The sequence below is a fragment of the Eutrema salsugineum genome, unplaced genomic scaffold (genome assembly GCF_000478725.1).
Source record: "Eutrema salsugineum unplaced genomic scaffold, Eutsalg1_0 scaffold_12, whole genome shotgun sequence".
Classification (NCBI taxonomy): domain Eukaryota; kingdom Viridiplantae; phylum Streptophyta; class Magnoliopsida; order Brassicales; family Brassicaceae; genus Eutrema; species Eutrema salsugineum.
Window position 1 is genome coordinate 8152062 of NW_006256895.1, and position 26456 is coordinate 8178517.

General features: G+C 33.2%; 4 protein-coding genes and 1 pseudogene across 4 annotated transcripts; 2 read left to right on the top strand and 3 right to left on the bottom strand.

Annotated features, from left to right (window-relative positions):
- Positions 1 to 6575: 6575 nt before the first annotated feature.
- LOC112089170 lies at positions 6576 to 7643 on the bottom strand. The gene is made up of 5 exons (XM_024160147.1): positions 7459 to 7643; positions 7247 to 7367; positions 6983 to 7159; positions 6841 to 6894; positions 6576 to 6776 (listed from the first exon to the last, which is right to left on the bottom strand). Exons 1-5 carry the CDS (start codon positions 7641 to 7643, stop codon positions 6576 to 6578), a joined length of 738 nt encoding a protein of 245 aa, XP_024015915.1.
- Positions 7644 to 8857: 1214 nt separating this feature from the next.
- LOC112089171 lies at positions 8858 to 11184 on the top strand (annotated as a pseudogene).
- A 1864-nt stretch (positions 11185 to 13048) lies between these two features.
- LOC18025646 (endoribonuclease YBEY, chloroplastic) lies at positions 13049 to 16456 on the top strand. Its single transcript, XM_006408762.2, has 12 exons — positions 13049 to 13488; positions 13610 to 13861; positions 13935 to 14030; positions 14211 to 14388; positions 14502 to 14570; positions 14646 to 14746; positions 14858 to 14950; positions 15050 to 15121; positions 15366 to 15485; positions 15572 to 15622; positions 15711 to 15899; positions 16068 to 16456. Exons 1-12 carry the CDS (start codon positions 13084 to 13086, stop codon positions 16233 to 16235), a joined length of 1794 nt encoding a protein of 597 aa, XP_006408825.1. The 5' UTR covers positions 13049 to 13083; the 3' UTR covers positions 16236 to 16456.
- Positions 16457 to 16599: 143 nt separating this feature from the next.
- On the bottom strand, positions 16600 to 18768 carry LOC18025647 (serine/threonine-protein kinase Aurora-2). Its single transcript, XM_006408763.2, has 9 exons — positions 18641 to 18768; positions 18027 to 18134; positions 17802 to 17948; positions 17623 to 17718; positions 17440 to 17535; positions 17255 to 17351; positions 17053 to 17170; positions 16882 to 16954; positions 16600 to 16740 (listed from the first exon to the last, which is right to left on the bottom strand). The coding sequence occupies exons 1-9, from the start codon at positions 18674 to 18676 to the stop codon at positions 16639 to 16641; spliced, it is 873 nt and encodes a 290-aa protein (XP_006408826.1). The 5' UTR covers positions 18677 to 18768; the 3' UTR covers positions 16600 to 16638.
- A 5576-nt stretch (positions 18769 to 24344) lies between these two features.
- On the bottom strand, positions 24345 to 26303 carry LOC18025648 (NEDD8 ultimate buster 1). The gene is made up of 3 exons (XM_006408764.2): positions 25532 to 26303; positions 25352 to 25454; positions 24345 to 25265 (listed from the first exon to the last, which is right to left on the bottom strand). The coding sequence occupies exons 1-3, from the start codon at positions 26269 to 26271 to the stop codon at positions 24408 to 24410; spliced, it is 1701 nt and encodes a 566-aa protein (XP_006408827.1). The 5' UTR covers positions 26272 to 26303; the 3' UTR covers positions 24345 to 24407.
- Between the last annotated feature and the right edge of the window lie 153 nt (positions 26304 to 26456).

Below are 26456 nucleotides of genomic sequence, written 5' to 3' on the forward strand. Positions count from 1 at the left end.
GAGCTGTTCTTCCACCAGGCAATAAAAGAGCAGCTATACCACTACTGGCCACGTTTAATACAATTTGTCTTTTAGACCGAATGACAGCAGACAAAATTTTCCATAAATGTGTTTTTCCTGTTCCACTAAACCCATATAGGAAAAAAACACCACCTTGATCTAATGTAACAGCTTCCATTATCTCTGAGTATACTTTCATCTGCTCTTCAGTTAAACGAGGAAACATCTTATTATGGATAGCAGACATCTCATCCTTATCATAATTCCTTTCATCAAATAACAATCGATTAATGGAAGCATTATGATAACCATCAGATGGAAGAGGCATACCATCAAAATAAGCCAAAGAATTTCCATTGCTACGCATAATTATCTCAATTGCATCCAATGTATAATTTTTGAGTTGGTCTTCAGAAAGAGTTAAATCTACAACAAACGATGGAAACAATTAATAAAATATAATACAATGGTAATGTCCTACATATATTTTGTTCCAAATATTTAAGGTAAATACCTTCTCTGTTTTCTAATCTCCTTCGTCGATGTATGATATCATCTGAAAGAAGTTTCCAAGTCTCATTCCAAACTCCACATGGATTAAGAATACTATCCGTAATGAGCATAACAGCAAACAGTTTCCTTAGGAAAGATCCTGATCCCCAAATGCTTGCTTCTTTCAAAGCTTCTATGTATTCAGTGTCATCATCTAGCAAACCCAAAGCATAACATGCATCCTTGAATGTAGGATATAAAACATTGTCAACCGTTTTCAAAAAAATCAAAACTAGTTGGACATTGGATCCTGTTTAGCAATACACGTAAATAGTAAAGCTGACCACATGCTAGAGGAACATATGTTAGTCTCCCTATAGTCATACCCTTTTGTCTTGGCCTCCACTCAACCTCTTTTCTGTCGTATATAAACATTAATGGGAATTCTGCATAGGTTAGATTCTTTGATAACTCAGGGTATTTTTCGCAAGCTTCAAAGAAAGCAAGTAGCATTGAACTCTGAACTGATCGGCGATTAAGAACTGTTTCTATCGGGTCATCATCACCATACACGCATGGTTGTTCCCCAGGGAGATGGAATATAATTTTTCCACTGGCAAACTTCTATAATGTATTGCAAAAGCAAGTATACGCCAAGCTGCTTCGCAAGCAGATACATATCTGTTGATAAATTAAGAAAATTAGAAATAATTTAACATATGAGGAAAACAACAATAGAAGTGTTGAATTGTTATAATTGTAAGTTCGATAAACAATAAATATCTGCATTCAAAATACTCTTTAATCTCATCTTTAGTAACTTCAGATGTGTCGTCATCATCCTCGTTCGCAAACTCACCAATGTTTTTGGCATTATTCTCGATAGTAGCTAGAACTCTATCAGGACCTTTGTGGATGTATTTGAATAAGTACTTGATTGATCTAGCTTGTGTACACCACTCAACATTGATATGTGCTCTATAACGCAAAGATAACTTCCTAAACACCCAACTGTTATCAAGTGTGATACCATTTTTCTCAACAAAATCATCCGTTTGTCTCCTCCTATAATGTGGAAAACCAATTTTATCAACAACATTCCGGTCACAGTATTTCTTTGGAAACATCTTGGAGCACCGTCCATTTACCATGCATGGAGAACTCTTATTTATATTACCACATGGACCATGTATCATGTTCTGCTTCACAACTTCATATAACTCAAGATCAGTTTCTTTATTAGGAATCTCAGCTGATATTACTTTATCTATTGATTCAGGTGTAGGAAATTTGTATTTTGATGCCATCCAAATCAAAATGTGAGCATGAGGAAGTACTCTCTTCTGGAATTCAATTGTATAGATTCCTGTAAAATAGTATAATACATAATCAGTAGAGTAAAATATATTGTATTAGTAGATGAAATGACATAAACTCGATATATTAAAGCATACCACAAAAAGTTTCACCGAACTATTTTTTTTCAGTCAAATCTGTCATTAGGGATTCCAGCTTCATCTTGAATATACGACAACAAATATCAGGCCGGTCTTCAGGTTTCAGATTTCGTTTCTGACAATACCTAACAATCTCTGACCAGTTTGGATTGCAAGTGAAAGTGATAATTAAATCGGGAAATCCGAAGTATTTACAAATCGCCATTGCATCCAAGTAATTGTTATTCATGTACTTAGAACCACCAGTGAAAGATGCAGGAATCAAAATAAGTTTTCCAGTATTAGATAGATCACTCTGGCCTTCATTATGCGCTTTCACTAAATTTACAAACTTCTCAGACCTAAGTTTGACTTGGTTGTTCCTGAAGTATCGTAATCTATTAGCTTCAATCATTGTAAATACGTCGACCAAAAAATTGCTGGTATAGTCGTTTAGACCGAATTATTGCCTGAAATTCCATCAACCTATCCTGAATTCGATATGAATAATATTCTCTCATGCTGATATTTTTCCTTTTTCTGTCCTCTTTATGTGAAAATCCATCTTCAATACCAACTTGATAGCCATCTTCAGCGTAAGGAAATAACAGAGGATATTGCAGAGCTAGATAACCAACGTATAATTCACTGATTCTTCGAAGATTTCCATCATTTGCTTCTAACATAATGTCTCTATTGTCTAACCCTTCTTCAAAATCACCAGGAATTAATGCAGCAACTTCTGTTGCAGTTGGCAAGTTATGTGTTCTAGCATCTTTATCTCTCTTGGCTATAAGAGCCATTCAGACAGTATCCTCAATACCTGAATTTTGGTACATGTCCTTGTCAGAACGAAAAGCTTTAACCAACGGATTGCAATGATTTAACATCTTCATTAAAGCTTCAATTAACTCAGGCCATAGCTTGTTGTCAATTTTTCCATTCTTGCTATAAATGAAAACATTAAAATATATTCAAATTTGGTCATAGTAAACACAGTCAGAATTAAAACAATGAATAAATAATTATGTACCTTAATGAAAGTTCTTTGTTACGAATCTCATTAATCGTATCGTGAATATAAAGCTGTAAGAACTTGGGTTTTTCATTTGCATTAGGCATCAAAATACCAATAAGAAGGTAGTTTTCACCATGTAGCTGAAAAACCTGTGGTCCTTTACCTTTGTTTATATCATGATTTATTTTACCTCCTATAGAGGTAAAAGAAAACATCATGTTATATGCTCTGATGTTTTCACGGAAATGACGACAAATCTCATCGTCACTTGTGAAGAGATATAACAGTAGAGGATGAGGTTGGTGTAACATTGGGAGCTTTACTTTTCTTTGCATACAACACAGCGTGAAAATGTATGTCTTCATTTTTTTTTCTTGTTGATCCTCTCGTTAAACCACATACGGGCAGAACAGTGGGTACAATGATAAATAGGGTTGCCATCATCGTGATAACCTATAACATGACGAATTCTAATTTATTATGTATCAGTAAACACTAAGCTGATACATACAAAGTAAACTATGTTACCATTAGGCTGAATCACATGTTCAATATCTACTAGAGATTGAACAGTACTACATACAGGGACGTCACGATCATTTGAAGGTGTATAATTCTTTTCTACACCTTCCAATGATAGTGTAGATTGTAAATCACTTGGATCATAGATTGTCGAAGTTCCTGACAACACATTCATGTTCGTGGAAGTGAATGATATAGAAAAATTTAATCATAATGACGATAGACTATAGAAGACCTTGCAATACACGACAATAATAATGACGATAGACTATAGAAGACCTTGCAAAGTAACATGAATATACATACCTGAAGCTTAAATATTTGCATGTCTCTTATTCAACATAACCTGTCTCCTATTAATCCTTAACAATCTTTGATTCTCAAAAATAGAATTGCTAATGTTACTTAGTGGGTAACTTTGTGATTGAGGAATAGGATCATTGGATGTATCTGTACAAATATTGAAGAAATATAACAATTAAAAGACGTCCAATATTAATTTAAAGTCTTTAAGAATTCCCCTATAAACTTATACATGACTATACCTTTCCTTTTCCTTGCAGATTTTTTTTCTTGGTTTTTAGATAAAGTAGAAGTCGATGAAGTAACAGAGCCTATTTTTTTAGTAAACCAACTTATCAAAATGTTAGATAAGATAAAATATATTTTCTCTGTCATATACATCATAAATATACACTAATATTGCAACATATATAATACATGATACCTGATTGCGAAATAGTTTTGGGTGATATATTACATTGTTGCATTGCTTTCTCCATAGCAGAGTTCCAAAACGAAACAACTATTAATTGATAATATGAAGGACACCATTGTGATTAAGCAATCTCTTTAATTAGTCGAGTATATAAACAATCAGGATATAACAACTAAGTTATTAAGGATACGGGCAGACTCTATCTTTTCACATATGTTGTATCTTGATGGATCATCTCTTCGTTTTGCTAGTTGATGAAGATCAAGTAAAGAAAAACTCATTATATAAAATGGAAATGGTATAACAGAGATTGAATTAAAATAAATATAAACGTATGTGCACTTCTAGAACTTTTAGATGGACGACTCAATTCTAGATTTTTATTTCTTGAACTTGAAGGTCCAGCGTAGAAATTGAGATTTCTTGGAACATCTGTTATGTTTCTATCGGGTAAAACATATTTTCCAACAATCGGTTGATCTAATTTTTCTGAAAATGAATATGAAACAAAGTAGTCATATTTATACTAATTAAATTGATTAAAAAAATATTAAACTAAATGAATTAATGTATATAAAGCTTGATTATAATAAATATATATATATATATATATAAATGTAAGCTTACTTGGTTGAGTTTTTTTTTCTCCTGGTCTTATCAGGATTTTGGTTATATGTGATATTTGAGTATCCTGATATAGAATATGGACTATCACAAATATTTGCTGGTGGTATAGTTGGCAGAAGTTGATTTGAGTCATAACATGGAGTGACTGAGCTTGCTAGATATTATAAAGAAAATATTTCAGTTATAAAAGTGGTTTCACTCAGGACAACAAAAACATAAAGAAGAAGGGTTAAAAAATACTTGTTTGTGTAACTGTGTAATTTTCTTTTCCTGTTACTCATGTTACAGGAGAACAACAAAATATCAAGATAATGCAGTTGTCAATGAATAAATTGATTACAATGAAAATAAATATACTACATACTCGGACTAAGTTGGTTCCTTTAAGGATAACTTGAAGCACTGGAGTTATTTCGGTATTACTGATATCTCCTAATATATTTCAGAAAACACCAGGAATTGAAATTGGAACTGTCAATGCTTTTCGTTTAGGGGTAACTTCATTCTGTCCATTGGGATCTGTATATAATGAAAACTTTAAGGTTTCACTCCATGTTTATTAACTAATTACAAAACAATCATAAATAGTTGAGCAATATAAGTTGTCTAATTGTTTCATCTTGGCCGACTGGAAATAAATATAATACGTACTCATACTACATTGATTCCTTTTCCGAGTACTAGAAGTTGTCAGGGGGTTCTGAATATTACTGATATCTCCCAAAATATTTTCGAAAGCATCAAGATTTGAAATAGGTACTGGTAATGGTACTCGTGCAGGGGTAACTTGAATATGTCCATTGTGTTCTGTAAATAATAGAAAAATAGATGTGGAACTTTAGATAGACCATTTAAAAATCGGATTTTAAGTAATAAATTGTATTGAGTTAAGAATATCAAAATCCAAGTATAAATTTGAGTTTATTAGTGAATAAACCATAAATTTTATACCTGGGTTGATGAATTCCAATTTCTGTCTTTTGGTTAAGATGTCATGTTCATTATCCATTGCAGAAGACGATTTTTTGCTCTTTTTCATTTTTCTACAGATTTGTGCGAATGTAGAGAATCGATATATGAGTAGGATATATTTAATATTAAAAAATGAGAAGTAGTAGGCATCTTAATAGGATAGTTACAATATTCTGAAAATTTGTTAATATTACAAATAAATTGAGAATTTATCTGAACATGGAAAATTTCATAATTAAGTTAAGTTGTTTTAATTATGATTGGTTGTGTAATATTCACCAATTAGCATCTATATACGACATAATATGGTAGTTACGATCATTTTTCTAATATTGTAAAATGTAAATATATTTTTATATTTAAATACAGAGTTGTTTTAGGATACAACTCTAATCGTAAGTGCTAAAAAGATATCCGTATTACCAAAGTAATAATGGCTCCAAATATTTTGCATGAATGCTGTAAATGTTTAATTGCCATGCAGAATTTCTTTTGATATTAGGCTTGCTTGGCAAAACAATCCGTATATGAAAGGGTATTTTACTTTGTTATTTATACTGATAAATTAAAATTCCGTAGTTATTAATTAACATAGCAAAACATAATATAGTTAAAAATTCATGTTTTTATTAAACTTCAAATAACAAATTTCAAGAACATCTGAAAACAGCAAATGACAAATCCTACGGGCAAGAAAAAAAATAACCGAAGCTTAAACAATGAGATATTGTAGTAAATCCTAAGAAACAAAGCAAGCAGGATAATGCATCTTGTTAAAGAAACGAAGACTTCAGTCATCAACTTTCTCCTTCTTAACAGGCTTCAGAGAAATCGTTTCTTCACTCGATCCAGTCTTCATGTCCACAGTGAAAGGTTTCTTAGAAGTAGACTGCTCTCCATTATGATCATCCAAGTCAATCATCTCCTCGCTTTTCCTTTTTGACTGTGGTGAATTATCATCGTCACCACTGTCAAGTAACATCTTAGGAACCTAAAATGACAGGTGTGAACAAATATAATCTTAATGAGAGGCATCTAATAACAAATTAGCATACCTGTTCATCGGGAGTTATAAACCCTATTTCTTCAGACTTGACATCAGGGGTAGTCTATAAATAAAACAATAAGTTAACAATTATCAAAAGGCAATGAAATATGAATAAATAGTAATATGAATAAATAGTTTAGGGATTAAACCAAAAATCCGGATATTTCTGAGAATTCTTTGACCATATCACTTTGGGTCACAATCTTTGTAACTTTGTAGACGTCACTGTTGAAACCGATGGTTGAACTCTCAATAGATAGCTTGAACAGATAAGTTTTCCCACACATGTTACTAATTGGAAGAGGTAGAATGTCTGGGTCTTGGATCTGCAAGCAGTTTAGCAAACATATAAGTTTTTTAATATATATAGTAAGATTGACTATAATAGAGTTGATAGTAAACTGGATAACTACCTCTTCCACAGATTCAGTCAATTGTGCAGCTGTTTGATTTACAACTTCCATGGCAAGCTTATCAAAGATTAAGAACTTTGTTTCGCCAGTGTTGTCCATAACACGGAAAGTCAGCATAAACCTAAGTTATCATAGGACAATATATGAATATTGTTATTATAATTAAATAGTTAAAATATTTGTTTATAACTAAAACTTTTGTACATACTTACGCTGGTACAACACTTTCAACATCATCCTTACATTTGCCACATTTCCATAATTGTTTAGGAAATGGCCTCCCTTGATATTGCTCCTTCAACAAATTCATCTCAAGAGGAAGCACCTTTTTAGAGCACACTTTGCATGACATATAGTACCATCCAAACTCAGTGTCGATCGACATGATGGTAGCCATAGTCACACATTTTTCAACCTAATCATTGAAGCATTGCTAAACTTTTAAAAACCTAATCGCCATATGTTGTTTAAGAAATATGTGTATTTGAATGAAAAAAATACCGCAGAAGCACCAAGTATTTCACTTATTGTCCGGCGAGGGATATGTAAAAAGAAATCATCTCTTACAGAAACAGAATTGACAATGGTCAATTGGTTAGGGTGTGTGTATGACAAAGTCACATCATCCTTTGGTAAGCTGTAAAGGAAATTAAATTTGATGCATTTTAGTGATATGAAAGTAAACTAAAATGAAAAGTGTAAAAGTTTTAGATTTTATAAATATACCGGTCTTTAAAAACATTTATTTCAGGGAGATCAGGATCTGTGATCACAATTGAAGAACTATAACAATTATCAATGCTCCATACACCTAAATAATGAAATGGCTTGAAAGTTATGTATAGTTATAAAAAACAATATTTTGGTTGTATACCTAAACATTTGTTTCGTACCTTGATACAATCTTAACTTTCCAAATCGTAACACGAAGCAAATGGTAGATTGGTTGCATGTGTAGCAACACTCTCCAAACTTTCGGCATAATTCCCCCAGAAAACACAATTCAGGCGCACATCACTAAAACACAAAAAAGATTAGACCAGTGGCGGAGGGAGCCTTGCTGGACCTGGGTCAGTTGACCCACGTGGATTCACAAAAAACAAAAAATGTTGCATTAAGAGTACTGATCCCACATCGGCAAGTTCAATTGTTTAGAAGGAAAACTTTCACTATATATAAGATTCATTCATCTTAAAATGTTATTTATAAGTTGTGGACTCATTCTAATATAATTTAGAAACTAAGCTCCACATTGGTGTTTTTTTTAAAAGGGAAGTTGTATATCGATCAGCAAGATAAGTTTCAAGTAATTATATGAAACTTCCTTTTATTTTTAAAAATCTCTTAAGATGTGGCTAAATTGCTTGACTGTCTATTTTAAGCAATTTAAAATATAGACATCAACCATCCATGCCTCTCATAATAGTACACAATTTGTTTTATATATTATGCTACAAATTTTTAAATATTAAATTATGATTAACATATTTTTGTTTTGGTGTACATGTAGGTTGTACTGTCAAATATAATGGAACGATTTCTGAAAAAAACAAATCTCCACCATCTAATATAAATCCAGCAAAGGAAAAAAACATTCAACAGTCAAACACAATGGAACGGTTTCTGAAAAGAAGATCTCCACCATCTAATATTGAATTGGATGATTTATCACATGATCCAGCAAAGCGAAAAAACATTCAAGAGTCAAACACAATGGAACAGTTTCTGAAAAGAAGATCTCCACCATCTAATATTGAATTGGATGATTTACCACATATCCGCAAAGCGAAAAAACATTCAAGATTATCATCCTGATCAAAGAGATAAGGTACGACGCAATACTTGACTATAGGACCTTGTCAACCTCGAGGTCATACTTTTAAACAAAAGTCAATATGAAATGCATTGCGGCGCTTTAATCCACATTGGTTTGATCAGTATCCTGATTGGTTAGAGTATAGCATGGCAGAAGAAAAGGCTTTTTGCCTATTTTGTTACTTATTCAGAGTTCAAGTTGGAAAACAAAGTGGGTGTGATGCTTTTGTATCGACGGGTTTACCTAGCTGGAATAAGGCTGATAGCTTCAGTAAACATGTGGGTGATCATACTAGTTTTCACAGCAATGCCAAAAATAAATGTGAAGATTTGATGAGACAAGGTCAGTCTATCAGGCATGCTTTACATAAGCAAAACGATATTATGAAAGATGAGTATCGGATCCGTTTGAGTGCTTTGATTGATGTTTTAGAAACTTTTTACATCAAGGCTTATCTTTTCGTGCTCATAATGAGAAAGACGTCTCAACAAACAAAGGTAATTTCATAGAGCTTCTGAAATATACAGCTAGTCAGAATGAGGCTGTAAGAAAGGTTGTGCTGAGCAATGCTCCTAAAAATAATCAGATGACATCTCCTCCGATTCAAAAAGACATTGCACATTGCTTTGCAGAAGAGGTAACTAACTCTGTTATCCAAGAAATTGATAATGATATCTTTGCCTTGTTGGTAGATGAATCTGCTGATGTTTCTGATAAAGAGCAAATAGCTTTGGTTTTTCGCTTTGTTGATAAATTTGGGTTAGTGAAAGAAAGATTTATTGGTATTAGTCATGTGAAAGAGACATCTTCTTTAACTCTAAAGCATGCTATTGATTCTTTATTTGCCAAAAATGCATTGAGTTTAAAAAGATGAGAGGACAAGGTTATGATGGAGCTAGCAATGTGAAAGGAGAGTTCAATGGATTGCGCTATTTTGAAAGAAAGTAGGTACCTTATTATGTTCATTGCTTTGCTCATCAATTACAGTTGGTTGTTGTGGCTGTTGCAAAAAAACATAATCAAGTAGGAGAATTTTTTGACATGATTCATCTTTTATTGAATGTGATTGGTGCTTCTTGCAAAAGAAAAGTAGTTCTCACTGAAAGTAATCGCAAAAGAATGGATGAAGGAATCAAGAATGGTGAAATAAAGAGTGGAACTGGGCTGAATCAAGACCGATCACTTAAAAAACCTGGAAATACTCGTTGGGGTTCACATATAAGACATTATTGCGCCTTGTTGAGATGTTTCCGTGTATTGTTGAAGTTCTTGAACATATTCAGAATTATGGCACAGACAGCACCAACAGACAACAAGCATATGGCCTCCTCAAATATTTTCACACCTTTGATTTTGTTTTCTATCTACAGATGTTGCTTGTTGTTCTTGGACTCACTAATAAATTATCAAAGGCTCTACAAAAAGGAGACCAAGAGATCTTGAATGCTGTTTCATTGGTGGAATCTACTAAACGACAGTTGCAAAAGCTTAGAGATGATGGATGGGATGATTTTGTGGCTAAAGTTTATTCTTTTAGTGACAAAAATGAAACTGAAATGCCTAATCTCGAGGACGAGTTTGTTGATTCAAGAAAGCCAAGGACAAAGACTGGTATAACCAACTTGCATCATTATAAGGTGGATTGTTTTTACACCGTCTTAGATATGCAACTTCAAGAGTTTAATGATCGCTTTGACGAGGTGAATTCTGAGCTACTTGTTTGTATGGCATCCTTAATTCCGATAGATTCTTTTCGTCAATTTGACAAGTCAAAGTTGGTGAGATTGGCTGAGCTTTATCCAGATGACTTTAGTTTTGTAGAGCGGAGATCACTTGATCATCAACTTGACATCTACCTTGATAATGTACAAAAGGATGATAGGTTTACTAACCTAGAAAGTCTTGGTGATCTTGCTTGTGTATTGGTGGAGACAGGGAAACATCTTTCTCATCCTTTGGTCTATCGTCTTTTGAAGCTATGTTTGATTCTTCCTGTTGCGACTGCAACCGTCGAAAGGTGTTTTTCTGCAATGAAAATTGTGAAGACGACCTTGCGTAATAGCATTGGTGATGAGTTTTTAAGCGATTGTCTAGTTTGTTTTATTGAAAAACAGGTGCTTGAAACTATCACAAATGAAACTGTGATAAAACGATTTCAAAATATGAGTGAGCGTAGAGTACATCTTTGAGATGTTTATCAGTGGTGATTTTTTTTTCTTTTTCCATTAAAATTTATACAATTTTTTCTATTATGACCCATGTCAATGATTTTTCTGCCTCCGCCACTGGATTAGACGTCTTATTAACAATATTAAGGTGTCAAAGGGAATTAAAAAACCTGGTGTCACGAAGTGTCATTTTTAGACGTTTTGTCTGTTTTTTGTTAACGTTGAGAATCTCAACCTCACCAATACTAACAATTTGTCCAACAATATCTGTAAAATATAAATATAAACCCATAATTAGATGTAATATGCTTTGTTTCATATTCATAATGTATGCGAGATATATATATATATACCATTTACCTATTAGAAAATCAGGATTCAACTTGCCATCGTGAATATCAGTGAAGTTCACAAACTTCAACCCAAGAATTGTGGCATCCAAATCTTCAGAAGGTCTGATAGACGTCGTGGCAGCAAACTGGATCTTGTAAACATGAGAGGTAGTCCTGAACTTACCACCGTTGTGAGTGACTTGAAAATTAGTGATGATCTTAGTAGTTCTTTCCTCTATAAGATTTTCAAATTTTTTGATGAACTGTTTTTTCATACTCAGATGCATAGTTTGATTCTGCATGGCAATAATAATAATAAGCAAAATGTAAAAAAAAAATATATAAGCAAAATGGATCAGTATGAATAGCGAACAAACAAAGTATAAAGCAATACCAATTCATCGACAACGACCATCTCCATAGTCTCGATCCCATTCAAATATTGTTTCCACAACTTCAGTATCTTGACACGGATCCTCCATTGGGTTTTGAATGGCTTTAGGGCAGTGAGGGATGTGAAGGTCGACATCGCATAATTTTGAAGAGGGAGTATGTAAGCTAAATATTGCTTAGCTGGTGTGATGAATTCGATAACAACAGTGGTAACTATATATAGCGAAATAACGAATGTGGTGATGCTAGGGTAAATGTTGGATGCAATCTTTAGAAGATGGAAAATATTGTAGGCGGTTAATTATGAATTTGAATTTGAAATGTCTTTGGAATATGATAGATTAAGATCATTTTTATATATTTGATTTGCAATATTGTTCGTTTTTCATAGGGAGTCTATTTAGTTTAATTACTTCTATATATACAGAATACGAAATATTTTGGTTTAGGTAGGTAAAGTGCATCTAAAATATATGGAAAATATAGGAATTATTTGGACTATCCAAATAATGATTTGTAATTCCATTATGAAATTTCAGATTGATACGATGACAATAATATAAGAAGGGTTTAAAATATTGGATATAATAATTAAAATATTTTTATAAAGTCTAAATATGTATCTCTTTTAATAATATAGATTTTAGCCTGTTTAATCACAGATATTAGTATGGTTTTTAACTCGATTCTTTGATTTATCGGATCTTTTTTCCATATAAGTTTACTAAATCTAATTTACTAAACTAGGTTTTGATTCTCAATAATTCCAAAATTAAAAACATACAATATGTTTTGTAAAATCATCACTATAGAGGTTTATATGATCTTTATACCTGTGCATTAATTAGATTAGAAATCTTCGATTTTCCATTATACCCACTATTAAACGATTTAGAAAAAAAACTTTCCGGAATTCAAACTCTCGTTTGTTAATGTGATTACTAGTATTTAGTTATTAATTCGGTTTAATGACACTGAAATAGTTAAATTGATCAATTTTGGTTTGTTCGGTGTATAATTTTGGTTATAGTTCGAATAGTTTCGGTTCGATTTGGTTTGTATTCTCCACACCTAAGGAAAATTTGCAGACCGGAAGACGCCTTCACGCATCTCTGAGCCACTCTCTTCATGCTCTCTCGTCTCTGCCCAATCCTCCGCCATCTTCGTCTCTGCTCCACCGCAGGAACGCGTGAAATGCCACGCGCCGCCTTTTACCACCATGCCCGTCTCCTCCAACCCCATTTCTTACGGTCTTCTCCGAGAACTGCTCTTGTGACCACAGCGAATCGTCTCGATGTTTCTTCCTCATTGTCCACCTCGGATTTCTCTTCCATGTTCCGCCGGAGATTCCACGCCCTTCGCAGCGGAGGAGGAAGAGACTGGAAGCTTCCAAAACCGGCGGGTCGTGTGTTTGCGGAGAGGAGAGAATATAGTAGGAAGATGAGGAAGAGAGCACCTAAGAAGAAACAGGAATTGGAGCTTAGTGTCAGTATCTGCATCGAGGAGCAGCTTCCTAATGATCTTGAGATTCAGGTTTATCTATTTCTTGTCTTTGATAATCGAATTTGAATATAAAATCATCGTTTCTGGGAGAGTCATAAGCTCTGGTTGTTTCGATTTGCTGTTCTTAATTCTCTCTTTTGAGATTCTGTAGAATATTGCGGAAATGCTTCGTCTCAATGTGCCAATGGCAATGAAGCTAGCTTTTGATGGATTGAAAGATTCTAAGTATAAAACAAGAGAAACTGACATAGAAGATGTTGGTGGGTTTGAAACCGTGGAATTGTCTGTAATGCTTTGCAACGATGAGTTCATCTCTAAACTCAACAAAGAGTGGAGGGACGAAGATCATGCTACCGATGTTCTGTCAATGTCGCAACATGTCCCTGAACTGAAGCTTCCAGTAGTAAGAGTTGTTATTTTCATTTACTGGTTTTTAACAGTCTGATTTTAACTCGCACGGTGCATCGTTCTTGTAGCTTATGATGGGAGATATCGTCATTTCTGTTGAGACAGCTGCGAGGCAGGCTGCAGAGAGAGGGCACACCCTTCTTGATGAGATACGCATTCTTGTGGTAGGTTACTCACTTATTTTTGAACCAAAACATAGAAGTAAAATGTGGATCCTTATGTTGTGTAAATTAGAACTACACTAAGAATTTTCTTTGGTTATCTTATTTTCCTTTTGCTTAGAAGTATAGTTCTTGATCTTTTTTGCAGCCTCGTTTTACTGATACCATTATGTTTTTTGAAAGATTCATGGGTTGTTACACCTACTGGGATTTGATCATGAAATCAGCGACGAGGCAGAGAAAGAAATGGAAGAACAGGAGGAGTTGCTTCTAAAGAGCCTTGGGTGGAAAGGGAAAGGGCTCATTCAGAGTGCATATGACATCGAAAAAACAGCTAAACCTCAGCCGGAGAAATCAGATGGTAAGTTCCTCTATATACGAGTTAGCAAATTGCAACCATCGTTCACTTCCTCCGCCAAGGGGGTTACTATCAAAATACTGTTTGCTTGTCCTTGCTAAGACTACTGTTAAAAGACAGGAAGAAAGGGGATGGCCTAAGATTCTACAAACCAAAGTTCTCTTATATATTCTGTGATATGGATGGTAAGTGTTCAACAATCTGTAGTTCTCGCTTTCGATTTCCTTCTATTTCTGATAGGATTTTAATGTGAATGCTAGGCACATTGCTTAACAGTAAAAGTCAGATTTCAGAAGCTAATGCGAAAGCTTTAAAAGAAGCCACTCTGAGGGGACTTAAAGTCGTGATAGCTACGGGGAAGGTGAGAAGAGAACAGTATCTATCTAATAATGTCTTCCCTTCTTTTCTGTTAATATTTCTTCTTCAGAATGTTTTGGAGATGGCTATTGCTAAGTTCATCTATTTGTCACAGTCCCGCCCAGGTGCGATCAGAATCTTGAAAATGGCTAATCTAGCTGGATCCGATGGCATTGTTTCAGAGTCCTCTCCTGGCGTATTCGTTCAGGTCCCTTCTCTTTCTTAACCAGTGAGATACACCTTTCTAATTGTATATATCTGCTTTCTATATCACCATATATCTCACTAAAATTCTGTTTAATTGCAGGGCCTACTTGTCTATGGTAGACAGGGGAAAGAAGTTTATAGAGGAAACTTGGACCGAGATGTCTGCAGAGAGGTAATTCACTTAGAATTAAGATTAAAACGACCATCACAGATATGATTATCACACCCTCCGCTTTACATGCATTAGAATTCTGGAACTGAGTCTTCTTGCATCATAGTTCTCTACCATGGGAAGCAGAAAACTACTTAGCTACCTTTGATTGTCTTCAACTTATTATCCGTGTGATCGTGACCGAATAACTAAGAGCTAGGAATTCTGTCTCATGCATGCCAAAATGTTGACTTGTGATATGCAGACGTGTCGTTATTCTCTGGAGCATGGGATTCCTCTCATTGCATTCAGCCAAGATCGCTGCTTGACATTATTTGACCACCCTCTCGTTGATTCTCTTCACACAACCTACAATGAGCCAAAGGTAGGTTGATGAAACCGTTACGCTCTCTCGCCTTCTAGTTATCTTATCAGGTTCTTACACTATCTCTACTTGTTTTATGTTAACAGGCCGAAATCATACCGTCGGTTGATCAACTTATAGCTGAAGCTGACATTCAGGTAAATTCCGGGTGTTAGAACTTAAGATTTTGCTTTCTTACATCTGTAGAAGCCTAAGTACTAATGTTTGGTTATCTTGTATCCGCAGAAAGTGATTTTTATGGACACGACCGAGGGAGTCTCATCTATTATCCGTCCGTATTGGTCAGAAGCTACAGGAGACCGTGCTAATGTCGTTCAAGCTCAATCAGATATGTTAGAAATCGTCCCACCAGGAACCTCCAAAGGGAACGGTGTCAAAATGCTACTCAATCATTTGGGCGTTTCAGCGGATGAGGTAAAACATCTACTGAAATTTGTTATCTTCAAAGTCAAAACCGGAGAAACCAAAACGAAAATTCGAATACCAACCCCTGAACTCAAGCTTCTTAGACTGGATTTGTTTGATCTATTTGTTCATAAGTATGATAATTCGTTATTAAGCAAACCGGATTTTTTTTATCAGATAATGGCGATTGGGGATGGGGAAAACGACATAGAGATGCTGGAACTTGCTTCATTTGGAGTCGCTATGAGCAACGGTGCAGAGAAGACAAAGGCCGTGGCTGATGTAATCGGTGTAAGCAACGACGAAGATGGTGTTGCTGATGCCATTTACCGATACGCCTTCTGAGATTACACCACCACCAGTGTCACACTCGACTCAAGCTTACAACAATATTATACCAAATTTCATTATTGAGGTTAATTAGAAAGGAAAAAAAAAACAATGTTCATTCTTGTCTCATTCAACTTTTGAAAGAAAATGATTGATGACCAATTCATAGAACAAATATGGTGTTAGTTTAAAACTATTCGAAACTATTTATTAAAACAAAGTGATACAAGATTCGAAACTAATTGATGTCACGTTACACGAATCTGGTTGCTATAAACTTTGTTAACAGATATAATACAAAAAATTGCAACATTAGGTAGATGATAAGACTATGAATTGGTCGAATTCCTTTTAGTAATTCCAAGAATACAACCAGAATGCAATCTATTCTTCTTTGCATGGACGCATGAAAGCTTCTTCAACCTCGGTAGATGCCCGATGGATCTGCGTTTTGCACAATCCAAGGATGCTCCAGAAGCTTGTGCAAGGCCAAACGTTGCGTAGATGCCTTAACCAGCATCTGTTTCGATCATAAATTGCAAAAAAATCAGAATCAACTCTTCAATGCATAATTTAACATTTAACCAAAAAAAAAAAAAAAAAAAAACTCTTCAATGCATGTATGGTTAAGAGATGTTTTACTAGAAATGCGAGTAGAAACCTGGCTAATCAAATCCTTTGCAGATGAGGACACAATGGGTTTGGGAGGGAATTTTAGATCCACTTGCACAATCCTGTAAGGTTTGTAGAACAAAGAGTGTTCTTAATTTGTTCGATAACAACAACATATGTAACTAATCTCATCCTAAGCTTAATGAAATTGTTTAGTTACCTTCTATATGTGTCTGAATGCTCCCTGGCCTCAAAAGGAGGGACACCATAAAGAAACTCATAACAGAGAACTCCAAGACTCCAGATATCAACACTAGCATCGTGTTCTACGCTTTCCACTGTAATTCCAATAGCAGAAAAGTCAATTATCTAACTGGTTACCGATTGAGACTAATTTTAGAAATCAAATAGCTTCCACTTACCCATCTCAGGTGGAAGATAATCCAGAGTGCCACACATAGTCCTTCTGCGGTTGAATGTGTGTACTGACCATCCAAAGTCTGCAATCTTGAGCTCACCCTGATAGTATACCAACGAATACACATAAATATGCAAGCTAACCTTCAATCACATGGCGTCGAAGATTAAATAGATTAGTATTTGTTACCTGAGCACCAATCAATAGATTTTCTGGCTTTATATCTCTGTGTATCACATGCTTCCCATGGCAATAGATGAGTGCTCTCGCCAACGACGCAACATACTGCCACAATAAACACAAAAGTGTATTGTTAACTCGTACCACAAGAAGTGTGAATATAGGAAAGACTTGAACACATTCAGAACATACAGTTGCTGCTCGACGTTCGCTGAAGTACTTGCATTTCTGAAGCTCTTTGTAAAGTTCACCTCTAGCTGCATACTCTAGAATCAAGTAGACTCTTTTCTGCAACAACCAAGAAATTGTTGTTGACTTTCAAAGAGACAAATATTGTAAGTCAACAAAGAAGTTCTTACAAAACACAACACCTGATCATAGAAATAGCCATATAGCCGTAGGATATTGGGATGCCGAAGATGAGACTGGATCTCTACTTCCCTCCTAAGCTGGTGTTCAACTTGAGATTGTTGAAGCTGGCTCTTAAAAAGAACCTTTAGAGCCACAATATGATTGCTCTGTTACAAAATGACAACTTTGGTTAAAAAGACACCAAAATTACTTCTCTAACAACTCAAAATTGTGAACTTACTAACCCTCTTTTCTCTTGCTAGATAGACATGTCCAAATTTCCCTCTGCCAAGAGGCTTTCCGATGTCGAAATCGCTCAAAGTCCATCTCTTTTGTGCAGTCTCTGAAGCCTCCTGATACAATAGATCACACAAACACATTCCAATTCACTCTCAGAAAATGATAATTAATCGCAAGAAACCGATCTGAATTGAATCACATCTCGAAAGTGGACAAATTTTACCAAACAAAAGTCTTTTGTTAATCTAAAATTGAACGAAGATCTATTATCCTCTCAATCAAGATAGCATAAAAACAATATATCGATAAAATCAAAGATCGTTTAGATCCCAAATCATAATCCTCGGTTTTATCGCTAAATCCACAAACATACATCATTAATTTGCTCGAAATCTGCAAAATCTTGCGAGGAAATTATTCTCAAATTAAACAGAAAAGATCGAATTAGAATGAAACACATTCCATTAACACAGACCAACGCAAGAAATCGCAAACGAACCAAGGAAGTAAAGCGAGAGATCAGGTAATATTTACAAAACCTAATTGAAATGGATTCGATTAAAGAAAGAGGAATCATGTGGTAGTTCGAATTCATGAATCAGAACCAGTGATTTCTTACCTTCTCTTGTTGCTGCGTCTCCGTAGAAATCCCCATGAAAGAGATCGATGAGCCAAGATACAGAGAATGATGGAGAAAGAGAGAGAGAAGGAGAGCGAAAGAGAGAGAAAGACCAATTTACAAAACATACAGATCGAATGGAGAAGAAAGGGATAAAATTTTAAAAAGGGAAAAAAACGTCTACCAGCAAAGCAGCAACGGTCGAATTCAGAGGCTGTCACGTGTCAATATCACCGTTGAGGTTTGTGTTCAAAATTTGTCATGTGGTATCTCGTTCGAGTAGGGTTATCCGACCCAGTACCCGACCCGACCATATCTTTTAGGTCATAGGGGTTTTTTTTAAACTTTAATTGTTTTTGAACTTTTTTTTTTAACAAAACGATATGATATAAAATTAGGGTTAAGAAAACGATACTATATATTAAATGAAAATGCAGTTTAATGAAAAAATCCTATATTTTAATTTGATTGGCTTAAAAAACTGTCATTGACGTTTATTCCACGTCAAATATGACATGGTAAAAACACTCTTTTGATTGGTTCCTGTTTAATGAGAGATTTCACGTCAAATGTGACATGGCAATCTCAATAATTTTTGAGCCCAAAAATAAATCTGATAATTTATATTTTTATTAGGCCAAAATAATTAAATTTTTGGGCTAAAATAAATTTATGGGCCAAAATATTTAACATCATATAAATATTAATAACAAAAAATTGTTTAATTAATTAAATTGTTTATATATTACTTTAATTCACAATTTTAAAAATTCAGATTATTTTTTTTGACATTTATTAATTTAAAATATAATTTTCCTCTTTCGTATTGTTTATATATTTTCCTATATAAATTAATTTAATAATAAATTATTAAGCAACATATATTTACATATTTTTGAAAGCATATTATGTAAAATATTTTGACATAATTATGCAAAATATAAATATAATTTTGGAATTTAGAACTTAAAATTTCATAAATAACGAATACAATTTTAATAAAAAAAATTTTAACATTAAATCTAAACAATAAATGTAGATTTTCCGTTATTGCATCAATGATAATTTAGAATCACATAATTTTAGGATATTGCCTTAAATTCTAAATTTTAAAAATTTGTTCTGTTAATTTTGCTGCCTATAATTTAAAGAAATATGATCATGCATGTAGACAACATTCTTTTAGTAATACAGATTTCATATCTTTCTGTTTTCATATTTGAATTAGTAAATATCATTGAATGCATCTTTTATTATTTAGTTGTTGAAATACTCTGAAATATTTTTATTTCCTTAAATTAGAAATTGTGATATTATTTTCAAAACTTGCAAAGCACAATTTATGTATTGTTCAAATGTTATAATTAAATATTTCCGAGATATTTGTAAAGATTGCAAGCTTCCTAATATATGTTTAACGAATATTCTTAATATATGCTTCACGAATGTACCAAATAATTAGCCAAATTAAAAATAAAGATTTCAAAAGAATTATTCTTCTTTATTCTAACAAATCCTCGCATGATTTTACCTTATATAAATAGAGAGTCCATTTGCCGGATCTGATGTTCAATAATGATTTGAACTGATGTTCTTTTTTCTTTTCTTTTTTTTCTTTGCAGGATCTCAATGGTATGAAGCTAATTCAAAGAATCGTTCTACTTTTCAATATTTTTGTTAGTGTTAAACCTGGCAATACTATCAGTATATTATGTTATATATTTTTGCATTAAAACCTGTTTTTCCATGATATTCAGTCTAATCTCTCAAAGATTGATTGAAAAATAGCACCGTGACTAATTGTCATCTTCTATGTACCATGATATAATAGTAATGCAGATTCATAACATGCATTATTTTAAAGTTTCTGATGCCAATATTCTTTTTTTTTTGTTATCGGTTTGCCATCTATGTTGTTGATGTTCATATATTTATCATGATTCTAATATTTGATTTGGTTTTTGAATGCTTTTCTTGGTAGTAATCATGGATGATGACATTAATGAGATGCAAAAGAAGTAGTTTTATATTTTCTTATAGCATGTTTTAGAATATTCATAGATTTTGCTTTTCTTTCTTTCACTTTAGGTTAACTATGATGGGTATGGATTGTTTTTGTTGCTCATTTACATCAGCATGCACCATTTGACCCAATCAAAAAAGAAAAAGTTGTTTTTCAAGATCTAGCAGAGTTCTCAACAGAACTACAGATGTAGGAAGCTGATTTCATGCAAGATACGGTGAAGAAGCCTCTATGTGAAATTAAACAACTTTGTAAGTACATTTACTAATTAAAAAGTAGTTTCGTTTGATCAGTTTATCATATATATTAAATGAAAATAAAGTTTAATGAAAAAATCCTAGATGTTTTAATTTGATTGGCTTAAAAAATAGTCATTGTTTATGTCAATGATGTCGTTTATTCCACGTCAAATATGACATGACAAAGACTGATTAAATTGAGATTTTTGATTGATTCCTGTTTAATGAGAAAGAGAAATAAAAAACAACCTGATTAGTTATATTTATATTCTAAATACAAAGATCTTCTAACCGGGAAATTAAAAATGAGCGGATCTTAATTACCTTACCCATTAAAAAACCGTGAATATATTTGAAATATCATTTAATTTAGAAAGTATTTAATTATTAGCATTATTATCGGCATCATCATAGGATTTTAGGAAAGATTAGTGTAACATAGCCAAAATTTCCTAAACCAACTATATATGATTTGAAACTGATTGAATATTGCAATTAATGATGAATTTTGATTACAATTAAATTATTTACCCAAATCAAATACAAATTCATAACAGCATAAATTTTATGTACGTCAATAAAGTCTAATTGACCAAATTAAAGATCGCAATATTTTTCAAATATTTTCTACCAAGAAATATTCCTACATATATATTATATTTTACAAAAATAAAATTCAAAAATATTTAATTAATATATATAAAATAATATCGACCAATTGTTTATGGAATATTCAAAGTGTAAATTCTTGAATATCACATTTTAATTATTATATTCATGCTACAATTTTGGTAAATTATAACGATTTGAAGATTTTGTCTTAATTTATATTTATTTATTATCAAAACTTATCTCACAAGCTATACTAAATTTACCTTATATAAGAGAACCCGTTCTTCAATCCCTTTCATCTTTGTTAGCCATAAAATTTAATTGTAGTTTTCACCGTTTCAATTTTTATTTCTTGCAGTTTTTTAAATTTTAAACTAATAAAATTTCTTTGTTATTATTACAGAAACAGGAAATACATTTTCTGGAAAACAAGTCAGAATGCTTTATCAAAATACATGGAGGAAAATTTGGTCTAGGATATGGAGGAAAGTTTGGTCTAGACTGGAATCCCGAGCACTAATGCAAATGAAAATTTTGGTCTTCATCACTAGAATTCTATCATGTAAGGTTTCAGAATTAAAGACGATCTTTCCCTTTTCTAATATATTTCTCCAAAAAGTTTTGTTTGCTTTGATTATTTTTAATTAATAAGTTTTTCATCAACTATGATAAGATTTAATGAATTTAACATGTTTTTTTTTATTGTTTACAGGACATCTGTTGCATGAAACACATTTGTTCTAGGGGTTTTTAACTCATTTACATATATATACAATTTTCAATTATAGGTTTTTTTTGTTTGAGATGTGTAGTCCAGTCATTCTATGTTTTGTGTTTTACAAACATGGGTTTTTAACAGGTTAGCAGAACATACATGACATCCCAAATATATCAAACTCATATATTTGAAATATTTCAATATTGGTCTTAGATTGAGATTGTTCATTACATTTAGTACATTTATTGTTAAGTTTTTTTCTTCCGAGGAAAATATATTTGAAATATTTCAATATTGGTCTTAAATCTAGCCTTTAAATTAGATGACCCTAGGAAAATATGTTTGGAGATTTGTTATTGTATTTGTTTTTCATTGTGTAAACACATTTTAGATAATATTTTCTCATGTGAAAACAAAGAAAAAAAATTTCTCCCAAAAGAAATTCTTTTATCAATTAAACTATAACTCAAAAACGAAAAATAAAAACTAAAATTTTGTTAATAATATGCCGAGAAAGTTTTGACACTATCACAGATAACTTATAGCTGAACTACATTTTTCCTTTACATAACTTATTTTGACAAGATTATTACGACCGTACATGTTGGCAAACCCCCTAGGATCGTAGTATATGATGGTCATTACATAGTCATGACCCATATAAATACTAAGTATATTAAAAAAAATTATATCACTAATCATGCTATACATGTGTGCGGCTTAGTATTCTAGCCAATTTTTTTTTTATAATAAACTGGTCTTAAGAGCGAATAGGTGGTTGGTTCGCATGACGAATCACCTAGACGCTCTTAGTATAAGTTAAATGTATTGTTGTCATTACATAATATATAATATATGTAGTAATAGTAACAAATAAACCGTTATATAAATAAATGACAAAACACTGATCAATGACTAAATATTTTGTAATTCGTCGCGATCTATATACCAATATGAGCCCATCGCAATCTATATACCAATATGAGCCCATCAGAAACCAATCTACTGACTTTTAATATATTTAACATCAGCTCAATTATATCCAATCTTTTAAAAAACGTTCAAGCCCGCACATGCATGCAGGCCAGTATCCTAGTATAATATAAATTTCCAAACTATTTATATTCAGATTTTTTCACTCATCACTAAACTATCCAAACTTCTCAATTCCAATTAATACATATATAATCAATTCTTGTAAATTATGTTCAATTAAATAAATTAGGATTTTTTTTATGAGAACATAAGGTTTAGAAACTACGGCAGATAATAATTTTGATATCAGAAAAATTTCCAATAAATTCGCTCTTTTAATTTTTTTTTACTTCTCTAAAACTTTTCTTTCATATATATTTTATTATTTTTACTAACTTAAAATACTTTTAATTTGATATAATAAAAATATAAAAACATAAATTTTTAAATTTTGATCAATCAAAACACAAACTATCACGTACACAATTTAAATTATTATATTCTCTTGACTTCAAATTTAAATTACATTGTTAATTAAACCAGATTAGATATAATGTTAAATCCATAAATAGAGTAGATAAATAGCTTAAAAACTGTTATAAATCAAGGTTAACTGATATGATATCGTTTCTTTTTTTCTTCTTAAAACCTCATACCACAAAATAACATTTAAAATTTGGAGTTTTAAGATAAACTAAAAAAGGATCATATCAGTTAACTATGATTTTGAATAGTTGTTTATTTATATTATATATATATATTTGGCTCAGTCAATAAATATTAAAATTTCAAATTTAAAATCAACATAGTTTTATGATTTAGACTAATCACAATGATAAGTCATGAATGGTCAAAACTCAAAAGTTAAAATTTCAGTTGTTTTTATAACAATTTTCAACTATATATCCTCAATTACCAAATCTTTTTATTTAAAATAAATATACCTAATTCTAGTAAATTAGTTTCTGCATAGCAAATCATACTAAAAAACTAATTAAGGTACTTTGAAGGGAAAAAAAAAAACTAATTAAGGTACTTTGAAGGGAAAAAAAACTAATTAAGGTACTTTGAAAGGAAAAAAAAAAAACAAACTAATTAAGGTACCATACCCATATTGGCCATGCAATAAGTCTGATGAGTATTATTATTCGTTTATCTCCAATTTTCTGAATCTTAGCTTCTCTTGCTGGGAACAGCTCTTCAACCAGAAGTCTGAGATGCATCTAACATGCCCAGGTACTCATTTATAGCTTCAATTTCTCTATCAAGATTGATATCATAAGCAGACAAAGCATCAACCTTCGCAATCTCATTTGCTATTTCATGTTCTATCTCAGCGTCCCGCTCTTCCTCACCATCACTTTCACCGGATGTGCTTCCTCGGTTTTCAATCTCATCCGTTGTTTCATCATTCATCTCAGCGTCCTGCTCTGCCCCACCATCAATTTCATTTGATATGCTTTCTCCAGCCCCATTGTCTGTACTACTCGCTGTACCGCCATTGCCTATAAGAGTAGCAGTTCCTGGGTTTGCTTTTTCTAAAGATAGTATCCTTTGAATGATATCTTCTCGGTCGCCACCTGCCTCCAAAGCAGAGGTTGCTTGTCCTCGTTCAAAGCCCATAGAAACAAGTTCGTCGACTGTTATGCCTACTAGTTTTTCCTGTCGTTTTCTTTTCCTAGATTCAATGTAAACCTGTATCGAGCAATTAACTTCTGGATTCGTAAGTCCATCAAGAGCTTTCTGAAAATCGTTCTCATTTCTCCTGAGGGATTCAGCAGCAAGATCCCTCGCATATCCAATCGAGACGAGCCTGTCAAGCATCTGCATATCAACAGCTTTCTTCATGGGTGTCACTCCATACGTCTTCTGCTCAAGTATCTCTTTTTGTCTCTGGTGATTATCCTTCAGCTTTTGAACTCTTTTGGCCCTCTTTTCAATGAGGAAATCAACAGAACTCGCGATATCCTGATTGTTCAGTCGTAAAGCTCTCTTAGCATCCTTCTCCTGGAAACCCATACCCATAACTAAGGACAGCGTTTCATCGGGTATTTGTAGCTGCATCACATTGCCAAAGAACATTAACTCTATTAAAAATTGAATATCATTAAGAGTGAAGTTATATTACAGAACAACTCACTGACCTGCAACAATTTTGCATGAGCGGACTTCAGTGCATTCAAGGCTTTATGATTTTGACCAGTGTGATATGCAACCACGCCTTCTAGTAACTCCAGTCTCACATATCTAGCCAGTAGAAACACAAAATATTTAACAAAAAGGTTACTCCGTAGAAATAACAAATATAATGAATCTGAACTCACAGTGCCAATTCTGGACATTGACCAGCTTGGAGGAGTCTCACACGAGAAAGGTCCTTCCCATGAGCACGCTCCAGTCCTTTCCTTGCTTTTTCAAGGCGGACGCCAGCATCTGACAGGCATTTGAGGTCCCGGAGCAAGAAATAGCACCATACAATGTCGATTTCCATTATAGAGATGTTGTCAACAAACTCGAGAATCTTGGGATCACAGACCAAGAACGATTCCTCTGCCATGGCAAGAACTTCTATTGCATCAGAATACATTCCCCTTTCTATTAGACTTTTTCCCTTAGTATGTAGCATAAGACCCATCATTGCTGCACTCTGATCAGTCTCTGTTCCAAAATTTACTCTATGACCTCCCTGATCTTCCAGCTCTATGTTATAGTCTTCGATCGGCAACGAACCATCAGCGTGTCTCTTGGACAACGCTGTAGCTGCAGCTTTGACACGAGAGAGACGTCTTGACCTTTCTTCCTCCTCCATGATAGACTTCCCTTCTTCTGCTGCTGCACCGCGACTGGAGAGGATCTTCGAGGTGTCCTTAATACCCAATTGAGCAAGCGTCTGAGTACCATCGCCATGGTCTTTGAGGATTTTCCCGGCGAAAATTAGTTTGATTGATTCAGGATCGAGGCCCGATCGCTTGGCTACTTCGTCTCTCAACATGGTTACAGTCCAGTTCTCGAGTTCTATTTCTATTATGCCTCTCCATGTCCCAGCAACCTTGAGTTTCGCCATAGAATCACTTCGTCCGAGTAATTAGGTTTTTGAGAAAGTTCTCCAAATTTTTTTTTTCCGTCAATGCAAGTTCTCCAAATCTATTCGAGTGGATTTTTATAACCATAGTAAAAAAAAAAAAAAAAATATACCTAATTCAACTTTGCATGTTTGCAAGTGCAATCACGATAGGCCCAGATAGTAGC

What these genes read in the sequence shown, in the direction of transcription:
- LOC112089170 (XM_024160147.1), bottom strand. Translation starts at nt 7,643, where the DNA reads ATGGCTACCATCATGTCGATCGACACTGAGTTTGGATGGTACTATATG. An exon ending in GTTGAAAGTGTTGTACCAGC is followed by an intron (nt 7,368 to 7,458) that starts GTAAGTATGTAC and finishes ATGATAACTTAG; the next exon opens with GTTTATGCTGACTTTCCGTG. An exon ending in TTATAACTCCCGATGAACAG is followed by an intron (nt 6,777 to 6,840) that starts GTATGCTAATTT and finishes CTGTCATTTTAG; the next exon opens with GTTCCTAAGATGTTACTTGA.
- LOC18025646 (XM_006408762.2), top strand. Translation starts at nt 13,084, where the DNA reads ATGCTCTCTCGTCTCTGCCCAATCCTCCGCCATCTTCGTCTCTGCTCC. An exon ending in ACCGAGATGTCTGCAGAGAG is followed by an intron (nt 15,122 to 15,365) that starts GTAATTCACTTA and finishes TGTGATATGCAG; the next exon opens with ACGTGTCGTTATTCTCTGGA. An exon ending in TAGCTGAAGCTGACATTCAG is followed by an intron (nt 15,623 to 15,710) that starts GTAAATTCCGGG and finishes TTGTATCCGCAG; the next exon opens with AAAGTGATTTTTATGGACAC.
- LOC18025647 (XM_006408763.2), bottom strand. Translation starts at nt 18,676, where the DNA reads ATGGGGATTTCTACGGAGACGCAGCAACAAGAGAAG. An exon ending in TTATCTTCCACCTGAGATGG is followed by an intron (nt 17,171 to 17,254) that starts GTAAGTGGAAGC and finishes TTGGAATTACAG; the next exon opens with TGGAAAGCGTAGAACACGAT. An exon ending in CATTCAGACACATATAGAAG is followed by an intron (nt 16,955 to 17,052) that starts GTAACTAAACAA and finishes CAAACCTTACAG; the next exon opens with GATTGTGCAAGTGGATCTAA.
- LOC18025648 (XM_006408764.2), bottom strand. Translation starts at nt 26,271, where the DNA reads ATGGCGAAACTCAAGGTTGCTGGGACATGGAGAGGCATAATAGAAATA. An exon ending in CAATGTCCAGAATTGGCACT is followed by an intron (nt 25,455 to 25,531) that starts GTGAGTTCAGAT and finishes TCTACTGGCTAG; the next exon opens with ATATGTGAGACTGGAGTTAC. An exon ending in CTCATGCAAAATTGTTGCAG is followed by an intron (nt 25,266 to 25,351) that starts GTCAGTGAGTTG and finishes AATGTGATGCAG; the next exon opens with CTACAAATACCCGATGAAAC.